Genomic DNA, 18,217 nt, shown 5'->3' on the forward strand with positions numbered 1-18,217 from the left:
TCCCCAGGGTCTCCTGCATCCTCTGCCCATTCCTCGGCGTTCCTGGTCTCATGTGGCAGTCGACTTCATCATGGGCCTTCCAGATTCACAAGGTAACACTGTCATTCTAGTTATAGTCGACAGGTTCTCTAAGGCCTGTCATTTCATACCGCTATGCAAGCTCCCTTCTGCTCTTGAGATGGCCAAACTAATGTTCACCCATGTCTTCCGAGTCTTCGGGCTCCCACAGGACATTGTCTCTGACCAGGGGCCCCAGTTCTCCTCCCGAGTGTGGCGGGGGTTCTGCAAGCTGATTGGGGCCACTGCCAGCCTCTCCTCTGGGTTCCATCCCCAGTCTAATGGCCAGACTGAGAGGCTCAACCAGGACCTGGAAACCACCCTGCAAGGCCTGGCGATGGATAACCCAACATCATGGAGCACCTGGCTGCCATGGGCGAAGTACGCCCATAACACCCTGCAGTCATCAGCCACCTGGTTGTCTCCATTCCAATGCCAATTCGGGTTCCAGCCACCTTTGTTTCCTGAACAGGAGGAGGACGCTGGGGTGCCCTCGGTCAACCAGTTCCTGAGACGGTGTCGTAAGACCTGGAACAAGGTCCGGAGGACTCTCATCCATACTTCCAGGGCCAACCAGACTCGGGCCAACCACCATAGACGGCCTGCCCACATTTTTTGCCCTGGGCAGCGGGTTTGGTTGTCTGCTAAAGACCTTCCTCTATGGGTGGAGAACCGTAAACTTGCCCCTCATTATTTTGGCCCCTTCAAGGTAGTGCGCAGGGTGAACCCTGTTGCCTACCGGCTCCAGTTGCCCCGGTCTCTGAGAATCAGCCCCACATTCCACGTGTCCCTGTTGCGGCCCGTACTGTCGTCCCCGTATGCCCCTACCCCTAGGAATCCCCCGCCTTCCCACATCCTCCGTGGACAGACTGTGTTCACTGTGCACCGCCTGCTGGACTCCCGTCGGGTCCGTGGCGGTCTCCAGTACCTAGTGGACTGGGAGGGCTATGGGCCTGAGGAGCGCTGTTGGGTCCCCGCTCGGGACATTTTGGACAAAGAACTTTGTTGGGACTTCCATTTGGCCCATCCTGATCACCCTGGGAACGTTGGGAGACGCTCCTTGGGGGGGGGGGGTCCTGTTAGGCGTTGTGACTTTCTCACCCTCTAGAGGCTGCTATTGTATCTGTGTCATTTGTGTTTGTTTTGACAGCCATGTGCTTCTTCATTTTTCATGTGCCTTGTGCCCCACCTGTTCGTTGTTAACTGTCCCACCTATTTTCTTAATTGCCTGGTCATGTGTTCTATTACTTTGGGTATTTATACTACCCCAGTTTGTGTCTCTAGTTACTGAGTCTTTGTGCTGTTCATGACTAGTCACCTTTGTTCTGAGTACCTTTGCCTGTCTTCTTGTGTTTTTTGGATTCTGCTCTCTTGGGACATTTGGACTGTTTTTGTTTACTTGGAGCCTTGCCTTTTGTATCTTCTGAGCGTTTGGATTTTTACCTTCTCTCCCTTGGTTTGAATTTTTGAACTTTTGGATGTTTTCTCTTGTATCTTCTGTGTGTTGGAATTTTACTTTTGTGGATTTTTTTATCACGAGCTGTGGATATTACTGGACTTCTGAGCTTGGGGTAATAAACCTTTTGAACATTGGCTTTGATCTCATTCCTCTGCTTAGCCTAGTGGGTCTTGGCTGGGTTACTATACCAGTGACCTGGGTTTGATTCCCAGCCCAACCTAACATGTTCTTTACCTGGAATTTGGCACCCTTTTTTCTCCAAACATACCTTTGCACATTGTGGCCAAAAAGTTCTATTTTGATTTCATCAGTCCACAGGACTTGCTTCCAAAATGCATCAGGCTTATTTAGATGTTCATTTGAAAATTTCAAATGCTGAATTTTGTGGCTAGGACGCACGAAAGGTTTTCTTCTGATGACTCTTCCATGAAGGTCATATTTGTTCAGGTGTCGCTGCATAGTAGAACAGTGCACCACCACTCCAGGTTCTGCTAAATCTTTCTGAAGGTCTTTTGCAGTCAAACATTGGGTTTTATTTGCCTTTCTAGCAATCCAACGAGCAGTTCTTTCAGAAAGTTTTCTTCATCTTCCAGACCTCACCTTGATCTCCACTGTTTCTGTTAACTGCCATTTCTTAATAACATTACAATCTGAGGAAAGAGCTACCTGAAAACACTTTTGCTACATTCTTGTAGCCTTCTCCTGCTTTGTGAGCATCAATTATTTTATTATTCAGAATGCGAAGGAGTTGCTTAGAGGAGCCCATGGCTGTTGATTTTATGGACAAGTTTGAGGAGTCAGAGAATTTATACAGCTTTGAAATCTGCATCATCTGACCATTCCCAACGAAGAATTTGAACAAGCCACAGCTCAATAAGCTAATTAAGGTCTGGAACCTTGGTAAAAGTTACCTGAGAACTCAAATGTATTGGGGTGCCCAAACTTTCACATGGTGTTCCTTTTCTTTTTTCACTCTTCAATTGTACAAAACAAAAATAATACACATCTTGCAGAAAACGCTGAAAAGAAATGTTGTCTTTACCTTTATGCCTTTTGGTGATCAGTTCATCTTCTGCTCACTTAACTATTCACAGTAACAGACATTTTCAGTAAGGGTGCCCAATCTTTTGCATGCCTGTGTGTGTGTATACACACACACACACACACACACACACACAAAAAAAAAATTTATATATATATATATATATATATATATATATATATATATATATATATATATATACACACACACAACAAAATAAAGCGAGAAAATACTTCAATTTGTACGCATACACACACACATTTTTAATATGTGCTACATCCGGGACATGGAAAACCAAAACCGTGACACAAATATCTATGTCACTTGTGAAGAAATCGATGAATTGTTTTGATAAATTTGAGTATTTTGTGAATGTGTCTATATAATAAAAAGAACATCACACATTGTTTTGAAGATATGAAGTTTATCTTCTCGTGTTTAAAAACAAAACAAAAAAAAACCCTTGCATTTTTCATACAAAATACATCACGGATGTGAGTGACATATTTCTCAATATTTCGCTCTGATGACGTTACTCCCAGTGTTTTCCCACTGATTAGATGCACATTATCAAAATGGCAAACTGGTTCAAAATTAAAATTCTTTTGATTAACTTGCGGTTTTTTTTTTTTTTTTTTGTGGATGTGTCCATGTAATATAAAGAACATTACATGGTGGCACGAAGATATGAAGTTTATCTTATCATGTTGAAAATATTTTCACTTATTCGCTTTGCTCACTCGTGGATATATTCACCACTCGAAGATAAACTTCATATCTTTGTGCCACAATGTAATGTGTGTGTGTGTGTGTGTGTGTGTGTTCAATAATGTATTGCATTTTTTCAGCTCAACCTGTGTATGAAGTTACCAACCCCACTAGTGCCTCCACCAAAACTGATGCTTTCCTTGTGGCACGTGGTGAAAGTGACTACAGGCCATGTCCATTCGATATAAAGATGATTAGAGACACTAACGTGACAACAGAGGACTGCAAAGAGCCTCAAATACTGAGCTCCATTTCTCCCAAATCTTCTGAAGAACAAGGAAACTCCATTGCTAAAGTTCTAGAATGGTTCAGCAGGAGCTCAGACAGCAGTGATAAACATGACTGTGAGGACATTATACAAGACCTTGATGATGATTTCAAGATTGAGGACATTGAAGATGAAATAAATTCAAGACCTAAACCAGAGAACAATGTTTACTTGGTCATTCAAAAAGATAGGGATGAAGATACTGCTATGAATGATGCATTTTTAAAAGAGAGAGATTTCGCAGTAGAGCTGAATATGGATAAAAATGAGCCTTCTATAAATTCTCAGGGTGTTCAAGAACTAATTGGCCAGACTAAGCCATTGAGCATGGAAGCAGTCTCTAGCATGAGAGCTTCCATTCCATTCAGCCTCAGCTCACCACAGGAAACCACTAATAAAGTTTTGGACCCTGAAAAAACCAGTCCAAAAGAGAAGGTGCTCAAGACAGCTAGCAAAAAAGAAGAAAGCAGAAATGCTGACAAGACAGAAATTCCAGACAGTAAACCCACTCAACATGAACTAGAAGACCTTGAGGAGAGTCACTCACCAAAATTTGCTAGTTTGGGGATACTGTGGGACAGAGGTACCTCTGAGGCACCGAAGATGCTAGTGAGCAAACCAAATACAAATTCTGAAAAGGAAAATCTTGATCAAAATAACATTGTCAGGAAGGTGATTGAGCATGAAGAGGAACCACCCAAACCTGACATTAGACCAAACTATTCAATACTTGAGAACAAGGAACAATCACATGTAAAGGACATTCCTAAAGTAGAAGAGATACAATCTGATAACATTGCCTATGAATATTTAAATAAAAAAGAAGCCAGTGTCAGAGATAAAGCCAAAGATATGCAAGCACCAATGAATAATATAAATCAAATGAAAGCTATAACAGCCCTGAACACCACTTCAGACAAAGATGTTACCAAACTTTTGGGCCAAAAATCTTCATCTTCACTTGATTTTGGGCTCCAGATAGGAGACCAGAGCAATGAAAATGTTGGTGGAAATATTAATAGTAGTGAGAAAGGATGCACGACTGCAGCAGTACTAAAGCTGGACAAAAAAGTGAAGACCGAGGAAAAAGAACCACAGCAGAAACCTCCACTCACATCTGGTGTTCACTCACAGCAACAAAATCTAGTCCCATTAGCAACGCAAAGCAGGCAGCAACAAGACAACAGGGCAGAAAGGATAAAAGAACTCAAATCATTCTGGGAAAGAGACAAGTTGCAATCAAATGTATATATGAAATCAACAGCAGCAAATGACAAAAATTCTTCTGCGACATCTACAAAACTGAATAAAAGGTTCACCAAATCAGAATATGATCTTCGGTCCATTGGCACAGAATCGGAGACAGAAACTGCAAATTTTACAATTCTTTCGCTACGAGACAGAATAGAAAAGACAGTCACAGGAGAAGGTATGAACAGTTTACAGTTCAAGATGCTCCGTGACTTCTGGGCAGGATCTAGTAAGCAGTCACCCAATTTTGAATACAAAACTCAAAACCCATTAAGTCAGGAAGTTAAACATGCAAAAACTCACAAAGGGGTAATTCAGGCTGAACTATCGGATGCAAAGCATTCTTTGAAGCAAAATGTTTGCCCAAACCAGTCAGACAAAGGGTTTGGAAATGATGGTGGAAATGCTCTTCCTCCAAAGACAGACAGAGTGCTCCAGTCATCTTTAAAAGAGAAAACTGTTGTTAAAGATCCTGATACTGGTACCAAAGCTAACTTGTATATCTCTCTGACGGGGCCAGATGTTCTGAGATCATCCCATTTTTCTCAGCCAAAGAGTGGCTCACAGTTATCTCCAAAATCTCCAGGGGTACTCAATAAAGAATCACGACAACAGATTAGAAGTAGTGGCAAAGGAACTTTAAATGGAAGAGGAAATTCATTGCGACGTGCCATCAGCATGTTTGCAATAAATCTGGAAAGTCAAGATCAAGATTTACCCTTGCAGTCCAAGAAAGTATCTGACTCAGTCCTCCCACAGCTTGGAAAGACAATAGAATGTACAGTGTTGCCATCCACAAAAACACCAGAAGCTAATTTACAGGTGAAAAAGTCTCCAGAAATCACCAAGTGTAAGCATAAAGACAGTGAGAGAAGCACTTCTGGGGATTCTGATTCTCAACCCCTTGCCAGGTCATTTGTTCCACGAGACTACCAGCATTACCTGGGAATCACAGAAAACAGAGGCAAGTACATTTCTCCCCAAGTTACAGAGCAGATGAGTGAATTAGTCTGCACCTCATTTCATTCAGGTGATAGTGTGAGGTGCTGTCCTGAGCAAGCTGACACTCCCCTTAGCTCTGCAGAGCTTTGTACCAGGAGAGGGAGCCTGGGACTACGACCCAGAGAACATGGTCGTGAAGATGCCAACCCTGAGCCCTTAAACAGAGTTGACTCCTTGTCTGGGGAAAGTGCAAACTGTGAGACATACATTTATTTATTTATTAATTACAAAAAAACAACTTTGCTGATAGAAATCGCCTGTTATATTGAATTATTTTCATCCAATAAATGGCCTGTTATATTATTATATAGAATGAGTTTTGCAGTGTTTTTTGTTTATATTAAGATAATATTAAATGTTCTCAAAACTACATTTTAGTTTAGGGGGTATTTAAAATTAAATAACTTTTCCCATTGATCACGTTTTTAACAGCTCAAAGAGTTTGGCAGCTGTGAATGGATATCACATGGCATGCAATTTGCTCTTCTTATTACAAACTGGCTGCAGTTTTTAAACACTTGAATGTGCACGTAAGCCTTAAACCGGGAGTCAGACCCACCTCTTATTTTTGCAGTAGGGTCCATGATACAATACCGGGTTTTGGAGTTTTGAAGTTGATACAGATTTCAACAGAGTTTTTTTTGGGAAAGAATTGTGTCTCTGCACTAGCTTTGCAGTATGCTTTAGCTAAGTTAATATATATATTTATTATAGATTTGATCTAGCCTTGTAGAATTGTTCTTTTTTTTTTTTAATTGTTTCATATGTGTGACAGTCACTGAGGTGAGCCTAGTTCATGAAGTGCTGAGACGCGCAGCCACTAGACCTGCATATCATAAAAGCCTTGAAGACATAACTGCAGCACCAAGTGAGCAATAGTTGTATTCATTGTGGCACAAAATGTGAGTCATGTGGAAATTCCTTTGGTAGTATTTAAGCTGATCTTTTGAAATATTTGTCAAAAGTTTTCAAAGCAATATCTGTGATAGCTTCTCACCAATCTGTAACTGCAAGTCGTCTTTTCTTTGGCATGACACTATAAATCTCCTCTTGTAGTAATGCTATACCTCTTTTGTCTGTATGGTGGGTAAAATGTCTCATTGTGCCGCAAAGAATGAGCTCAGCATTTTAATGTGTGTTGTTTTTGGTCTGATCTTCCGTAGGACAAACTAGAAAAAGCAAACACATGGATGATTTCATGCCTAGCAGCTATGCAAGTATGAAGCTTTCTACCCATACATTTTTTTTTCTGGAAGGTTTTGTTAGAAATTCTCATTCTCAGAATTAAATAGGGTAAAACAGAGAACCATTTAATGTTCTTTTTCATGTTTTGTTCTTTTATACATACATACAGTTTCCAGCACTCCATCCCCATCCTCGTCTTCCTTCTCAGATAAGGAGCACTTGAGGAAAATCAGCAAGTCTGTTCCCTCTTTCCTGGACAATGAGGTACAGTATGATGATTTGGAATGTATAGTCAATGTTGTATTCCTTCTTCTTGACAGATCTGACAGAATAAGAGTTCCCTGCATTATTTTCCCTCCCAAAATATTTTCACTGATCAGTTCGTTAAATGGTCATGATTTATCAAAACCTACAGAAATCCAAAACAGCAGAATGATATGATGTGACTGGCTAGGATGTTCACAGCACAACAATAAATATGAGATTTGTTAGAGGTTTCTTTTACACACTTCAGCAATAACAGTACTGCATGAATCAGTACTTTTAATACTGAGCAACAACAAATAAATACTGATATTTTGTTTGTGTAGCACTGGTTAGCACAGTTGCCTCACAGCAAGAATGTTCTGGGTTCAAGCCCAGGGGCTGATGGGGGCCTTTCTTGTATGGAGTTTGCATGTTCTCCCCATGTCTGCATGGGTCTCCTCCAGGTGTGCCGGTTTCCCCCACAGTTCAAAGACATGCAGTTAGGTTAACATGGGGCAACCTTGGTCTGAGGTTGGGCTGAAGTGCCCTTGAGCAAGGGCACCTACCGTAACTCACAACTGCTCCCCGGGTGCTGCAGCATAACTGCCCACTGCTCTGAGTATGTGTGTGCACTCATTGCTCACTTGCATATGTGTGTGTTCACTGCTTCAGATGGGTTAAATACAGAGGTTAAATACAGTTAAATGGGTTAAATACAGAGGTACTGTATGCTTGAGTGTACATGTGACAAATAAAGGCGGTGGCTTCTTCTATTAGATAGATAGATAGATAGACAGACAGACACACACACACACACACACACATACATACATACATACATACATACATTCTTTAATGATCCAAAAGGAAATTTAGACATCCCGTAGCTCTTAAGACACATACTATACAGTCAGCATACACAAGGACAAAGAAAAACACAACACCAATGGAATGGACATTCATGGTACCAGTAAATGCATATTCCAATTCAGTCACTGTGAGTGCACCAATAGGGGGAGTAAAGGGTGGGTCAAAGTGTCCATAAGTCTATAGGGATGAAGCATAAAAATCACAAAGATTTTTATTATCTAGAATGATGGAGATGAGAGTGACTCGGAGTGCAGCTCCCACAGTGGCAAGAACTGGAAGAACAGCAGCCCTCGTGCTAAACTTAGCATGGCCACACTGTCTTCAGTAAGTTGATGGTTGTTTTGCTTAATGTCCATTTAAATAAGTCTTATGTTACAGTAGAAGATTCGGTGGCAGTCTCTGTAGGATATCACAAGTCATCCAGATTATCTGCAGCTCTCACTATCTTAATACACTATCATAATCTATTACTACTACTAATTCTCCTGTCTCTCAGTGCCTCAGCATGTGTTTGACACCCACAGATGAGCGGGAGCATAATGAGCATTTCCAGTGCAGACTTTGCGAATGTTGAAGTTCAAGGGACCATCCAGTTTTCAATCAACTATATCCAGAAGCTGAGGGAGTTCCACATCTTTGTAGTTCAGTGCCAAAATCTGGCTGCAGTAGATGTGAAGAAGAATCGATCTGACCCGTGCGTAGCCTAGAATGCTTGTACTCCCTCAGTCTCTTTGTTAAATGTGATATATACTCACTTTAATAGGAGCACTTATACCCTTGCTCATTCCTGCAATTATCCAATCAGCCAGTCATGTGACAGCAGTGAAATGAATAAAATCATGTAGATACACACCAAGAGCTTTGGTTAATGTTCACAGAAAATATCAGAATAGGGAAAGAAAATGTGACTCAGTGACCGTGGTATGGTTCTGTGTGCCAGATGGGCTGGTTTGAGTATTTCAGAAACTGTTGGTCTCCTCAGATTGTCATGCACAACAGTCGCATGCACAACAGTCTGTGTTAAAAAAAAAAATAAAAATCTAGTGAGCAGCAGTTTTGTGGGTGGAAATGGCTTATTGATGAGACAAGTCAGCTGGTTCAAGCTGACAGGAAGGCTACTGTAACTCAAATAATCACTCTTTACAGCCATGGTGAACAGAAAATCATCTTGGAACACACAACACATTGAACCTTGGGGACCACTGGAACTGGAGAAGTGAAGATTGGAAAAAGCCTAGATGATGTTTGTCCGATCTTCAACTGTCAGTGTACCCATTGGAGCCTCAGACTCAGTTCTTGGCTGAGATGAGTGGAATCTAATGTGGTTTTCTGCTGTTGTAACCCATCTGCCTCAAAGTTTGACATCATGTTTTCGGACGTGCTTTCCTGTTCACCACAACTACAAAGACGAGTCATTTGAGTTACCATTGCCTTCCTGTCAGTTTGAACCACTCTTGCCATTCTCCTTTGACCTGTCTCACCAATTAGGTTTTTCCACTCTTGAATTGTATCTGCATGAGATTATGTATTATGCTGTTGCCATCTGATTGGCTGATTGGATAATTGCAAGAATGAACAGCTGTACAAGTGTTCATAAAAAGATAGAGGTGAGTGTATACTTGATGAAACTTAGAGTCTTACTCATACTTGTTCTTGTTATAGGTATGTTAAAAGTTATCTTATACCTGACACTGCTAATTTGGGAAAAAGAAAAACATCAGTGAAAAAGAAGACCTTGAACCCAACATATAACGAGATTCTAAGGGTAAAGATTATAAAGTAACATACATTTAATATATACATTAACTGTACTAGGATATGTATTTGTGGTGGAGTTCAACTGCAAACAATCCAAACAATAAAAACATGGTTACATAGAATATTTATACATATAAACATAGTTATCAATTTTAACCACAATATTTTAATTTCTTTTTTAACTTTATACAGTATAAAATTGGAATGGAGTACTTAAAAACCCAGACCCTTAACCTGTCTGTTTGGCACAATGATACATTTGGTCGCAACAGCTTCCTGGGAGAGACAGAGATTGACCTTTCTGACTGGGATTTTGGAAACCCACAGATTAACTGCTTATCCCTCAAACCAAGGGTATATTATGGCTTTTTTCATTTTTAGGAATTCATTGTATCTATTAAAGTGCCCGACTTTAAGAGCACTTTAAACTTTAAATATCCCCAAGCTTCAAATATTTCTATGTTATTTTAAATGAAAAAAAAAAAATCCTTGATTTTAATATGGTCTCAAAGTTTTGGACCCCACTGTATATTTTATATCGAAAAAAAACCCTATTTTCATCTCAAATTTGAGATGTTGTAATACAGATTTTATAGATTAAATTGTTTTGTATTTTCTCAACATATCTCCTTTTAGACCATAAGCAGTATCCTGCCCACATATGACAGAGGCGAGATGAGACTGGCCATACGCTTCTTACCTCACATCTCTCTCTGTAAGAGTTGATGACTTTACTCTGACTTCTGTACTTTCTTAACATTTTGACTTCAGTCTTTGGGAGCCTCATCCTGTCCACACATTTACTCTTTAACCCTTTAGGCCAAATTTCAAACCTCTTTAAAGCTAGAATCAGGAAAATCCCTTGTCTAGTAGGGGTTCCCAACAGACCATGTAGAGAGCCTCTATTTTAAATAGGTTAATTCAATTCAGTTAAATTCATATTGTTTTTAATAAAAATCACTGTCAGAATGCAGTTTAATAAAAAAACAAGATGGAGATCCATAATGATCAAAGTAAAGACAGTGACAAGGAAATCTCCCAGAGAGGAACCTTCAGTGGAACCAGACTCAAAAGGCAACCCATTCTCTTCTGGGTGACACCGGACAGTGGAATTATAAATCATTGCAATGTACATACAGTATGTAGAAGATTAAAGACAAACAGTATTAAGTGTATTGAAGGGATGTTTAATATGAGCATATTGTGACAGAGTTCTGGGTTGGTTACATTACAGTAGCAGTTATATCTTTTATTGCCATTTGTGTATTAGGCCATCAAATAAAGCAAATATAGAATGAAAGTCACTGAAGTAAACAAAACAGGTACATAGAATGAGTTAAGATTATCTTATTTATGCTAACACATCCTTTCCTTTTATTCTATTTCTCCCCCTTGTCTCTCTTTTCCAGCAAAATCAGTCCTAGGCTCAGGTGAAATTCATATATGGGTGAGAGACTGCAAAAAACTTCCACTGACCCGAGGTGTTACTATAAACCCATATGTGAAATGGTAATGTTCTCAACGAGCACAATCGATTGGTTTATGACTGTTTCTTTCATTTTGTTGATCTTCTGTTATATTGTGTAATCATGACAACTAATCTGTATGCAAAATATGCAGCCATGTGTCGCCTTGCCAAATTTAATAATGTGTAAAAGATATGTTTCTTTGTAAAGTGCAGTCACTGGCATGTCTGGATATTACAGTCTGCATATTAAAGTCATGTCCCTGCGATCTGTCAGAGGTTGCAAAAGTACACACATTCTCTACTTAAGTAGAAACACAGATACTTGTGTAAAAAATACTCTGGTAAAAGTGAAGTACTGATGCAAATTCTGTACTCAAAAGTATAAAAGTACAGGCTGCGATGTGTACTCAAAGTAAAAAGTAGCATTTTGAAGGACATTTCTACCAGCTGTTTTGGTGCAAAGCTAACTAAACCTCATATAATATAATATAATATAATATAATATAATATAATATAATATAATTGGGAGGTCAGCATGTGTGCACAGGAGGCGGCAAAACCATGCTTTCTTAAATTAATTATTAAATAATACCATATTCAATGTACTCCGCTGTAAATATTTTAATTGCCGAGTACTTTGTGACAAATTGCTCGTGCAGTTGATTGACTAGCAGCCAGCTATGTACAGTGTGCTAACTGACAGTCAAGTTGTATATAAAAGTAACTTATAGTTACAGTATCCTTACCTTACTAGCTGCTCCTTACATGCTTGCTAATAACTTATTCAAAGAGTCTGAAGAGCATACATAACATACAGCTTAAATGTTATGTATTTAAATTGAACAATTTGGTATGTTTACACAAACTTTAAAAGTTCAAAGAAAACCTGTTTATCTCAGTTTGCTGAATTTGAATACAGCTCATGTTTTGAGTCGTAGTCAGGGTTGTCAGATTGGATGGGTGTAATCGGTGCTATCTTTCTATGTGCTATTGCGCTATCCATTCAGGTTGAAATCAGTTTTGATGGAACGCAGTGATGCAAAATAAAAATAATTGCTAATTTCCATCAACTTCATTAAAACCAAAGTAATGCGCCTGATTTGAAAATGTAAGTAGAATGTACAGATAATTGTTTTAAAATGTAGGGAGTAAAAGTAAAAAGTTGTCAGAAACGTATATACTCAAGTAAAATACAGATACCAGAAAACTCTAAGTACAGTAACGAAGTATTTGTACTTTATTTCCCACCTTTGCCATCTACATAAGCTGCATCACACCAGCTCTAACATCAAAAAGCAAAGTTCACACTGTAAAGACTGTACATAAGCCAACGGTTATTTGAAAGAGAAAGTGAAATTGTGGCAAAACCTAGAAAGGCAAAATATCTATTCTTTTACAGTATTTTAATGTTTTAATATTTATCCTTGGGTGGCACAGTGGTGTAGTGGTTAGCGCTGTCGCCTGACAGCAAGAAGGTCCAGGTTTGAGCCCTGTGGCTGACGAGCCTTTCTGTGCAGAGTTTGCATGTTCTCCCCGTGTCCACGTGGGTTTCCTCCGGGTGCTCCGGTTTCCCCCACAGTCCAAAGACATGCAGGTTAGGTTAACTGGTGACTCTAAATTGACCGTAGGCGTGAATGTGAGTGTGAATGGTTGTCTGTGTCTCTGTGTCAGCCCTGTGATGGCCTGGCGACTTGTCCAGGGTGTACCCCGCCTTTCGCCCGTAGTCAGCTGGGATAGGCTGCAGCTTGCCTGCGACCCTGTAGAACAGGATAAAGCGGCTAGAGATAATGAAATGAGATGAGATGAATATTTATCCTTTTATTTTTGAACAGTGACCCTAAAATGCCGTCAAGGTGATCTGACCCCATAAAAGCTGAAAATTTGATTGAGAAATTACTGATATCCAAACACCATTGACACTGCGGACTCTTACAATGGCTTCCACAGTTACTGGAACCCCTTGTAAAGAGAAGGTAAAAAGGGTAAGAAAAAGCTTCTGCATGGCCACTTCAGTCCCCTGACCTGAACCCCAGTTAAAACCTGTGGGGTGAGCTGAAGGAAAGAAAGCACAAGAGAGGGCCAAGGACCCTGGATGATCTGGAGAGACTGGGTGAAGAGGAATGGTCTCAGATGCCCTGCTCTGTATCTCCAACCTTATAAAGTGTTATCAGAGAAGACTGAGTGCTGTTTTACTGGCAAAGGGAGGGTGTACAAAGTATTAAATGCAGGGGTGCCAATAATTGTGGCACATGTATGTTTGTTGAAAGTAATTATTTCTTGATGAGGGATTTATTTTTCTCTGAATAAATTTATTTTAATTAAAGGTTAGCTTTTTCTCATTTTTCAGTGTGAGATGAATGTACTTCACCAAAAGGTGGATTTTTTTTTCTAACCCTTTGTACTAATCTTTACAAGGGGTGCCAATAATTGTGGAGGGCACTGTATGTAAATGTTTTTTTTAATAGTTATTTTAATGATTTTTTGGTGGCTACAAATGGAGTAGAATGGATGGAGCATGGTTTCTGAATGTCTCACCACTGGTATAGAGTTACAGTGGGGCAAAAAAGTATTTAGTCAGTCACCAATTGTGCAAGTTCTCCCACTTAAAAAGATGAGAGAGGCCTGTAATTTTCATCATAGGTATACCTCAACTATGAGAGACAGAATGAGAAAAAAAAATCCAGAAAATCACATTGTCTGTCTGATTTTTAAAGAATTTATTTGCAAATTATGGTGGAAAATAAGTATTTGGTCAATAACAAAAGTGCATCTCAGTACTTTGTTATATACCCTTTATTGGCAATGACAGAGGTCAAACGTTTTCTGTAAGTCTTCACAAGGTTTTCACACACTGTTGCTGGTATTTTGGCCCATTCCTCCATGCAGATCTCCTCTAGAGCAGTGATGTTTTGGGGCTGTCGCTGGGCAACACGGACTTTCAACTCCCTCCAAAGATTTTCTATGGGGTTGAGATCTGGAGACTGGCTAGGCCACTCCAGGACCTTGAAATGCTTCTTACGAAGCCACTCCTTCATTGCCTGGGCAGTGTGTTTGGGATCATTGTCATGCTGAAAGACCCAGCCACGTTTCATCTTCAATGCCCTTGCTGATGGAAGGAGGTTTTCACTCAAAATCTCACGATACATGGCCCCATTCATTCTTTCCTTTACACGGCTCAGTCGTCCTGGTCCCTTTGCAGAAAAACAGCCACAAAGCATGATGTTTCCACCCCCATGCTTCACAGTAGGTATGGTGTTCTTTGGATGCAACTCAGCATTCTTTCTCCTCCAAACACAACAAGTTGAGTTTTTACCAAAAAGTTCTATTTTGGTTTCATCTGACCATATGATATTCTCCCAATCCTCTTCTGGATCATCCAAATGCTCTCTAGCAAACTTCAGACGGGCTTGGACATGTACTGGCTTAAGCAGGGGGACACATCTGGCACTGCAGGATTTGAGTCCCTGGTGGCGTAGTGTGTTACTGATGGTAGCCTTTGTTACTTTGGTCCCAGCTCTCTGCAGGTCATTCACTAGGTCCCCCCGTGTGGTTCTGGGATTTTTGCTCACCGTTCTTGTGATCATTTTGACCCCATGGGGTGAGATCTTGCGTGGAGCCCCAGATCGAGGGAGATTATCTTCTTATATGTCTTCCATTTTCTAATAATTGCTCCCACAGTTGATTTCTTCACACCAAGCTGCTTACCTATTGCAGATTCAGTCTTCCCAGCCTGGTGCAGGTCTACAATTTTGTTTCTGGTGTCCTTTGACAGCTCTTTGGTCTTGGCCATAGTGGAGTTTGGAGTGTGACTGTTTGAGGTTGTGGACAGGTGTCTTTTATACTGATAACGAGTTCAAACAGGTGCCGTTCAAACAGGTAATGAGTGGAGGACAGAGGAGCCTCTTAAAGAAGTTGTTACAGGTCTGTGAGGGCCAGAAATCTTGCTCGTTTGTAGGTGACCAAATACTTATTTTACAGAGGAATTTACCAATTAATTCATTAAAAATCCTACAATGTGATTTCCTGGATTCTTTCCCCCCATTCTGTCTCTCATAGTTGAAGTATACCTATGATGAAAATTACAGGCCTCTCTCATCTTTTAAAGTGGGAGAACTTGCACAATTGGTGGCTGACTAAATACTTTTTTGCCCCACTGTATACAATTAAAATACAAGTTTGTGCTTTATGAAAAGCCCATTTTGGTATTAACTGGCCCTCAGTATCCACAAATAAGTGGTTTGGTCTCATTTCATACAGATATAAAAATTAAAACTGTCGTGTTTACTTAGGATTTAGGTCAAGTGGGTTGTTCCACTTACATTTCATTAAAGAACTCACTCTCTCTGCCAATATTAATGTTAATACTCATCCCAGACCACCTGTTTTGTGTGCGTTTGTGTCTATAGTTTTGTGCTGCCAGACACCAGCAAAAAGAGCTGCCAGAAGACACGGGTGGTAAAGAGGACAGCAAGTCCTGTGTTTAACCACACAATGGTGTATGATGGATTCAGGACAGAGGATCTGACAGAGGCCTGTGTGGAGCTCACAGTGTGGGACCATGACCGACTTGCTGATCATCTAGTGGGAGGCCTGAGACTTGGCCTGGGTACAGGTACAAACATATTACTGAAGCTTGAGTTTATATTTCTCTTTGTGTTGTTTGATGTGATGTTGGTTTAGCATAAACCCATATGGTGATAAGTATTATTAGAATTAGTTTGTATTATATGGTAACATTTGTATGTAATAAACATACAAAATTAATTTTATAAGGACTGGCTATACTAAATTACCCCTACACTCTCAGACAATAAAGTATATGTAACTGTTGGAAAAAAATTCATATATATATATATATATATATATATATATATATATATATATATATATATATATACACACACACACACACACTAGTGCATCTCAAAAAATTAGAATACCAGGAAAAAGTTCCTTTTTTCATAATTTAATTCAAAAAGGTAAACTTTCATATATTCTATATTCATTACATGTACAGTGAAATATTTAAAGCATTTTTTGTTTTAATTTTGATGATTATGGGTTATTGCTCATGAAAATCAGAAATCCAGTATCTCAAATTATTAGAATATTCCCTAAGATCAATCAAAAAAAGGATTTACAATACAGAAATGTCCAACTTCTGAAAATTCATTTATACACTCAATACTTGGTTGGGGCTCCTTTACCATGAATTACTGTATCAATGCGGTGTGGCATGGAGGTGATCAGTCTGTGGCACTGCTGAGGTGTTATTGAAGCCCAGGTTGCTTTGATAGTGGCCTTCAGTGTATCTGTATTTTTGGGTCGGTGCTTCTCATCTTCCTCTTGACAATACCCCATAGATTCTCTATGGGGTTCAGGTCAGGCAAGTTGGCTGGCCAATCAAACACAGTAATATCATGGTCAGCAAACCATTTGGTAGTAGTTTTGGCACTGTGGGTAGGTGCTAAGTCCTGCTGGAAAAGGAAATCAGCATCTCCAAAAAGCTCGTCAGCAGATGGAAGCATGAAGTGCTCTTAAAATCTCCTGGTAGACGGCTGTGTTGACTTTGGACTTGATAAAATACAGTGGACCAACACCAGCAGATGACATGGCACCCCAAATCATCACAGACTGTGGAAACTTCACACTGGGCTTCAAACACCTTGGATTCTGTGCCTCTCCACTCTTCCTCCAGACTCTAGAACCGTGATTTCCAAATGAAGTGCAAAATGTACTTTCATCTGAAAAGAGGACTTTGGACCACTGAGCAACAGTTCATTTCTTTCTCTCCTTAGCCCAGATAAGACACTTCTGACATTGTCTCTGGCTCAGGAGTAGCTTGATATTAGGAATGCGAAAGTTGTATCCCCTTTCTTGAAGATGTCTGTTCGTGATGGGTCTTGATACACTGGCACCAGCCTCAGTCCACTCCTTGTGAAGCTCTCCCAAGTTCTTGAATCAACTTTTCTTGACAATCCTCTCAAGACTACAGCCATCCCTGTTGCTTGTGCACCTTTTCCAGCCACCCTTTTCAGCAATGACCTTTTGTGGCTTACCCTCCTTGTGGAGGGCATCAGTGATCATCTTCTGGACAACAGTCAAGTCAGCAGTCTTCCCTATGATTGTGGTTGTGTGTACTGAACTAGACCGAGAGATACACTGGGTTCATACTATTTTACTCAAACTCGAAATGAAATATTCTAATATTTTGAGATGGTTTTTTTTTTTTATGTTTTTGTACTGTATGCCATAGTGATTAAAATTACAATAGAAAAATGCTTGAAACATTTTAGTTTGTGTAATGAGTCTATAATATATAACTGTGGCAGTTTGTAGGAGTGGGAGGAGCACAGAAGACGGCAGGCCAGAACTGAGTTTCATAACTCTTTTTATTTTGACATTTTTCAGTTGTCTCTTGCACACTCTTGTACACACACAGACACACGCACACACATCAGGTGTCTGGTTGGGGAGAGAGCTCCTCCTCTGCTCTCGCTCTCTCCTTAAATAGGGCGCGGTCACTGGGGAAGAGACACAAACACGCGTTAATCAACATCAGGTGCAGTGATTCTGCCACTTACCTTCCCTGACTCCGCCTTCTGGTCACAGACCGACGCTTGACCACGCCCCCACTGCCACATACCCCCACCGCCCGACTCAGGCCGGGCGGCTGTCCGGCCTGCAGCCGGCCCCCCCTTTGACGGGAGAGGAAGTCCGCCACGACCATCTACGCCCCCGGCCTGTGGATCACCTTGAAGTTAAAGGGTTGGAGTGCCAGATACCAATGGGTGATCCGCACGTTGGCATCCTTCATGCGGTGGAGCCACTGGAGGGGCGCAT

General features: G+C 40.4%; 1 protein-coding gene across 11 annotated transcripts in view; it reads left to right on the forward strand.

Moving 5' to 3' along the window:
- Positions 1–18,217, forward strand: part of sytl2b (synaptotagmin-like 2b) — a 107,175-nt gene that overhangs the window by 63,934 nt on the left and 25,024 nt on the right. For all 11 annotated transcript variants that reach the window (XM_060943787.1, XM_060943781.1, XM_060943782.1 and 8 more), the window contains 11 exons: positions 3,407–6,043; positions 6,623–6,715; positions 7,011–7,064; positions 7,202–7,296; positions 8,371–8,472; positions 8,673–8,842; positions 9,811–9,913; positions 10,099–10,260; positions 10,543–10,621; positions 11,316–11,415; positions 15,781–15,986. In XM_060943787.1, coding sequence (XP_060799770.1) covers positions 3,407–6,043; positions 6,623–6,715; positions 7,011–7,064; positions 7,202–7,296; positions 8,371–8,472; positions 8,673–8,842; positions 9,811–9,913; positions 10,099–10,260; positions 10,543–10,621; positions 11,316–11,415; positions 15,781–15,986 — 3,801 coding nt within the window. The remainder of the gene's footprint in view (positions 1–3,406; positions 6,044–6,622; positions 6,716–7,010; positions 7,065–7,201; positions 7,297–8,370; positions 8,473–8,672; positions 8,843–9,810; positions 9,914–10,098; positions 10,261–10,542; positions 10,622–11,315; positions 11,416–15,780; positions 15,987–18,217) is intronic.

Source organism: Neoarius graeffei, chromosome 17 (assembly GCF_027579695.1).
Source record: "Neoarius graeffei isolate fNeoGra1 chromosome 17, fNeoGra1.pri, whole genome shotgun sequence".
Classification (NCBI taxonomy): Eukaryota; Metazoa; Chordata; class Actinopteri; order Siluriformes; family Ariidae; genus Neoarius; species Neoarius graeffei.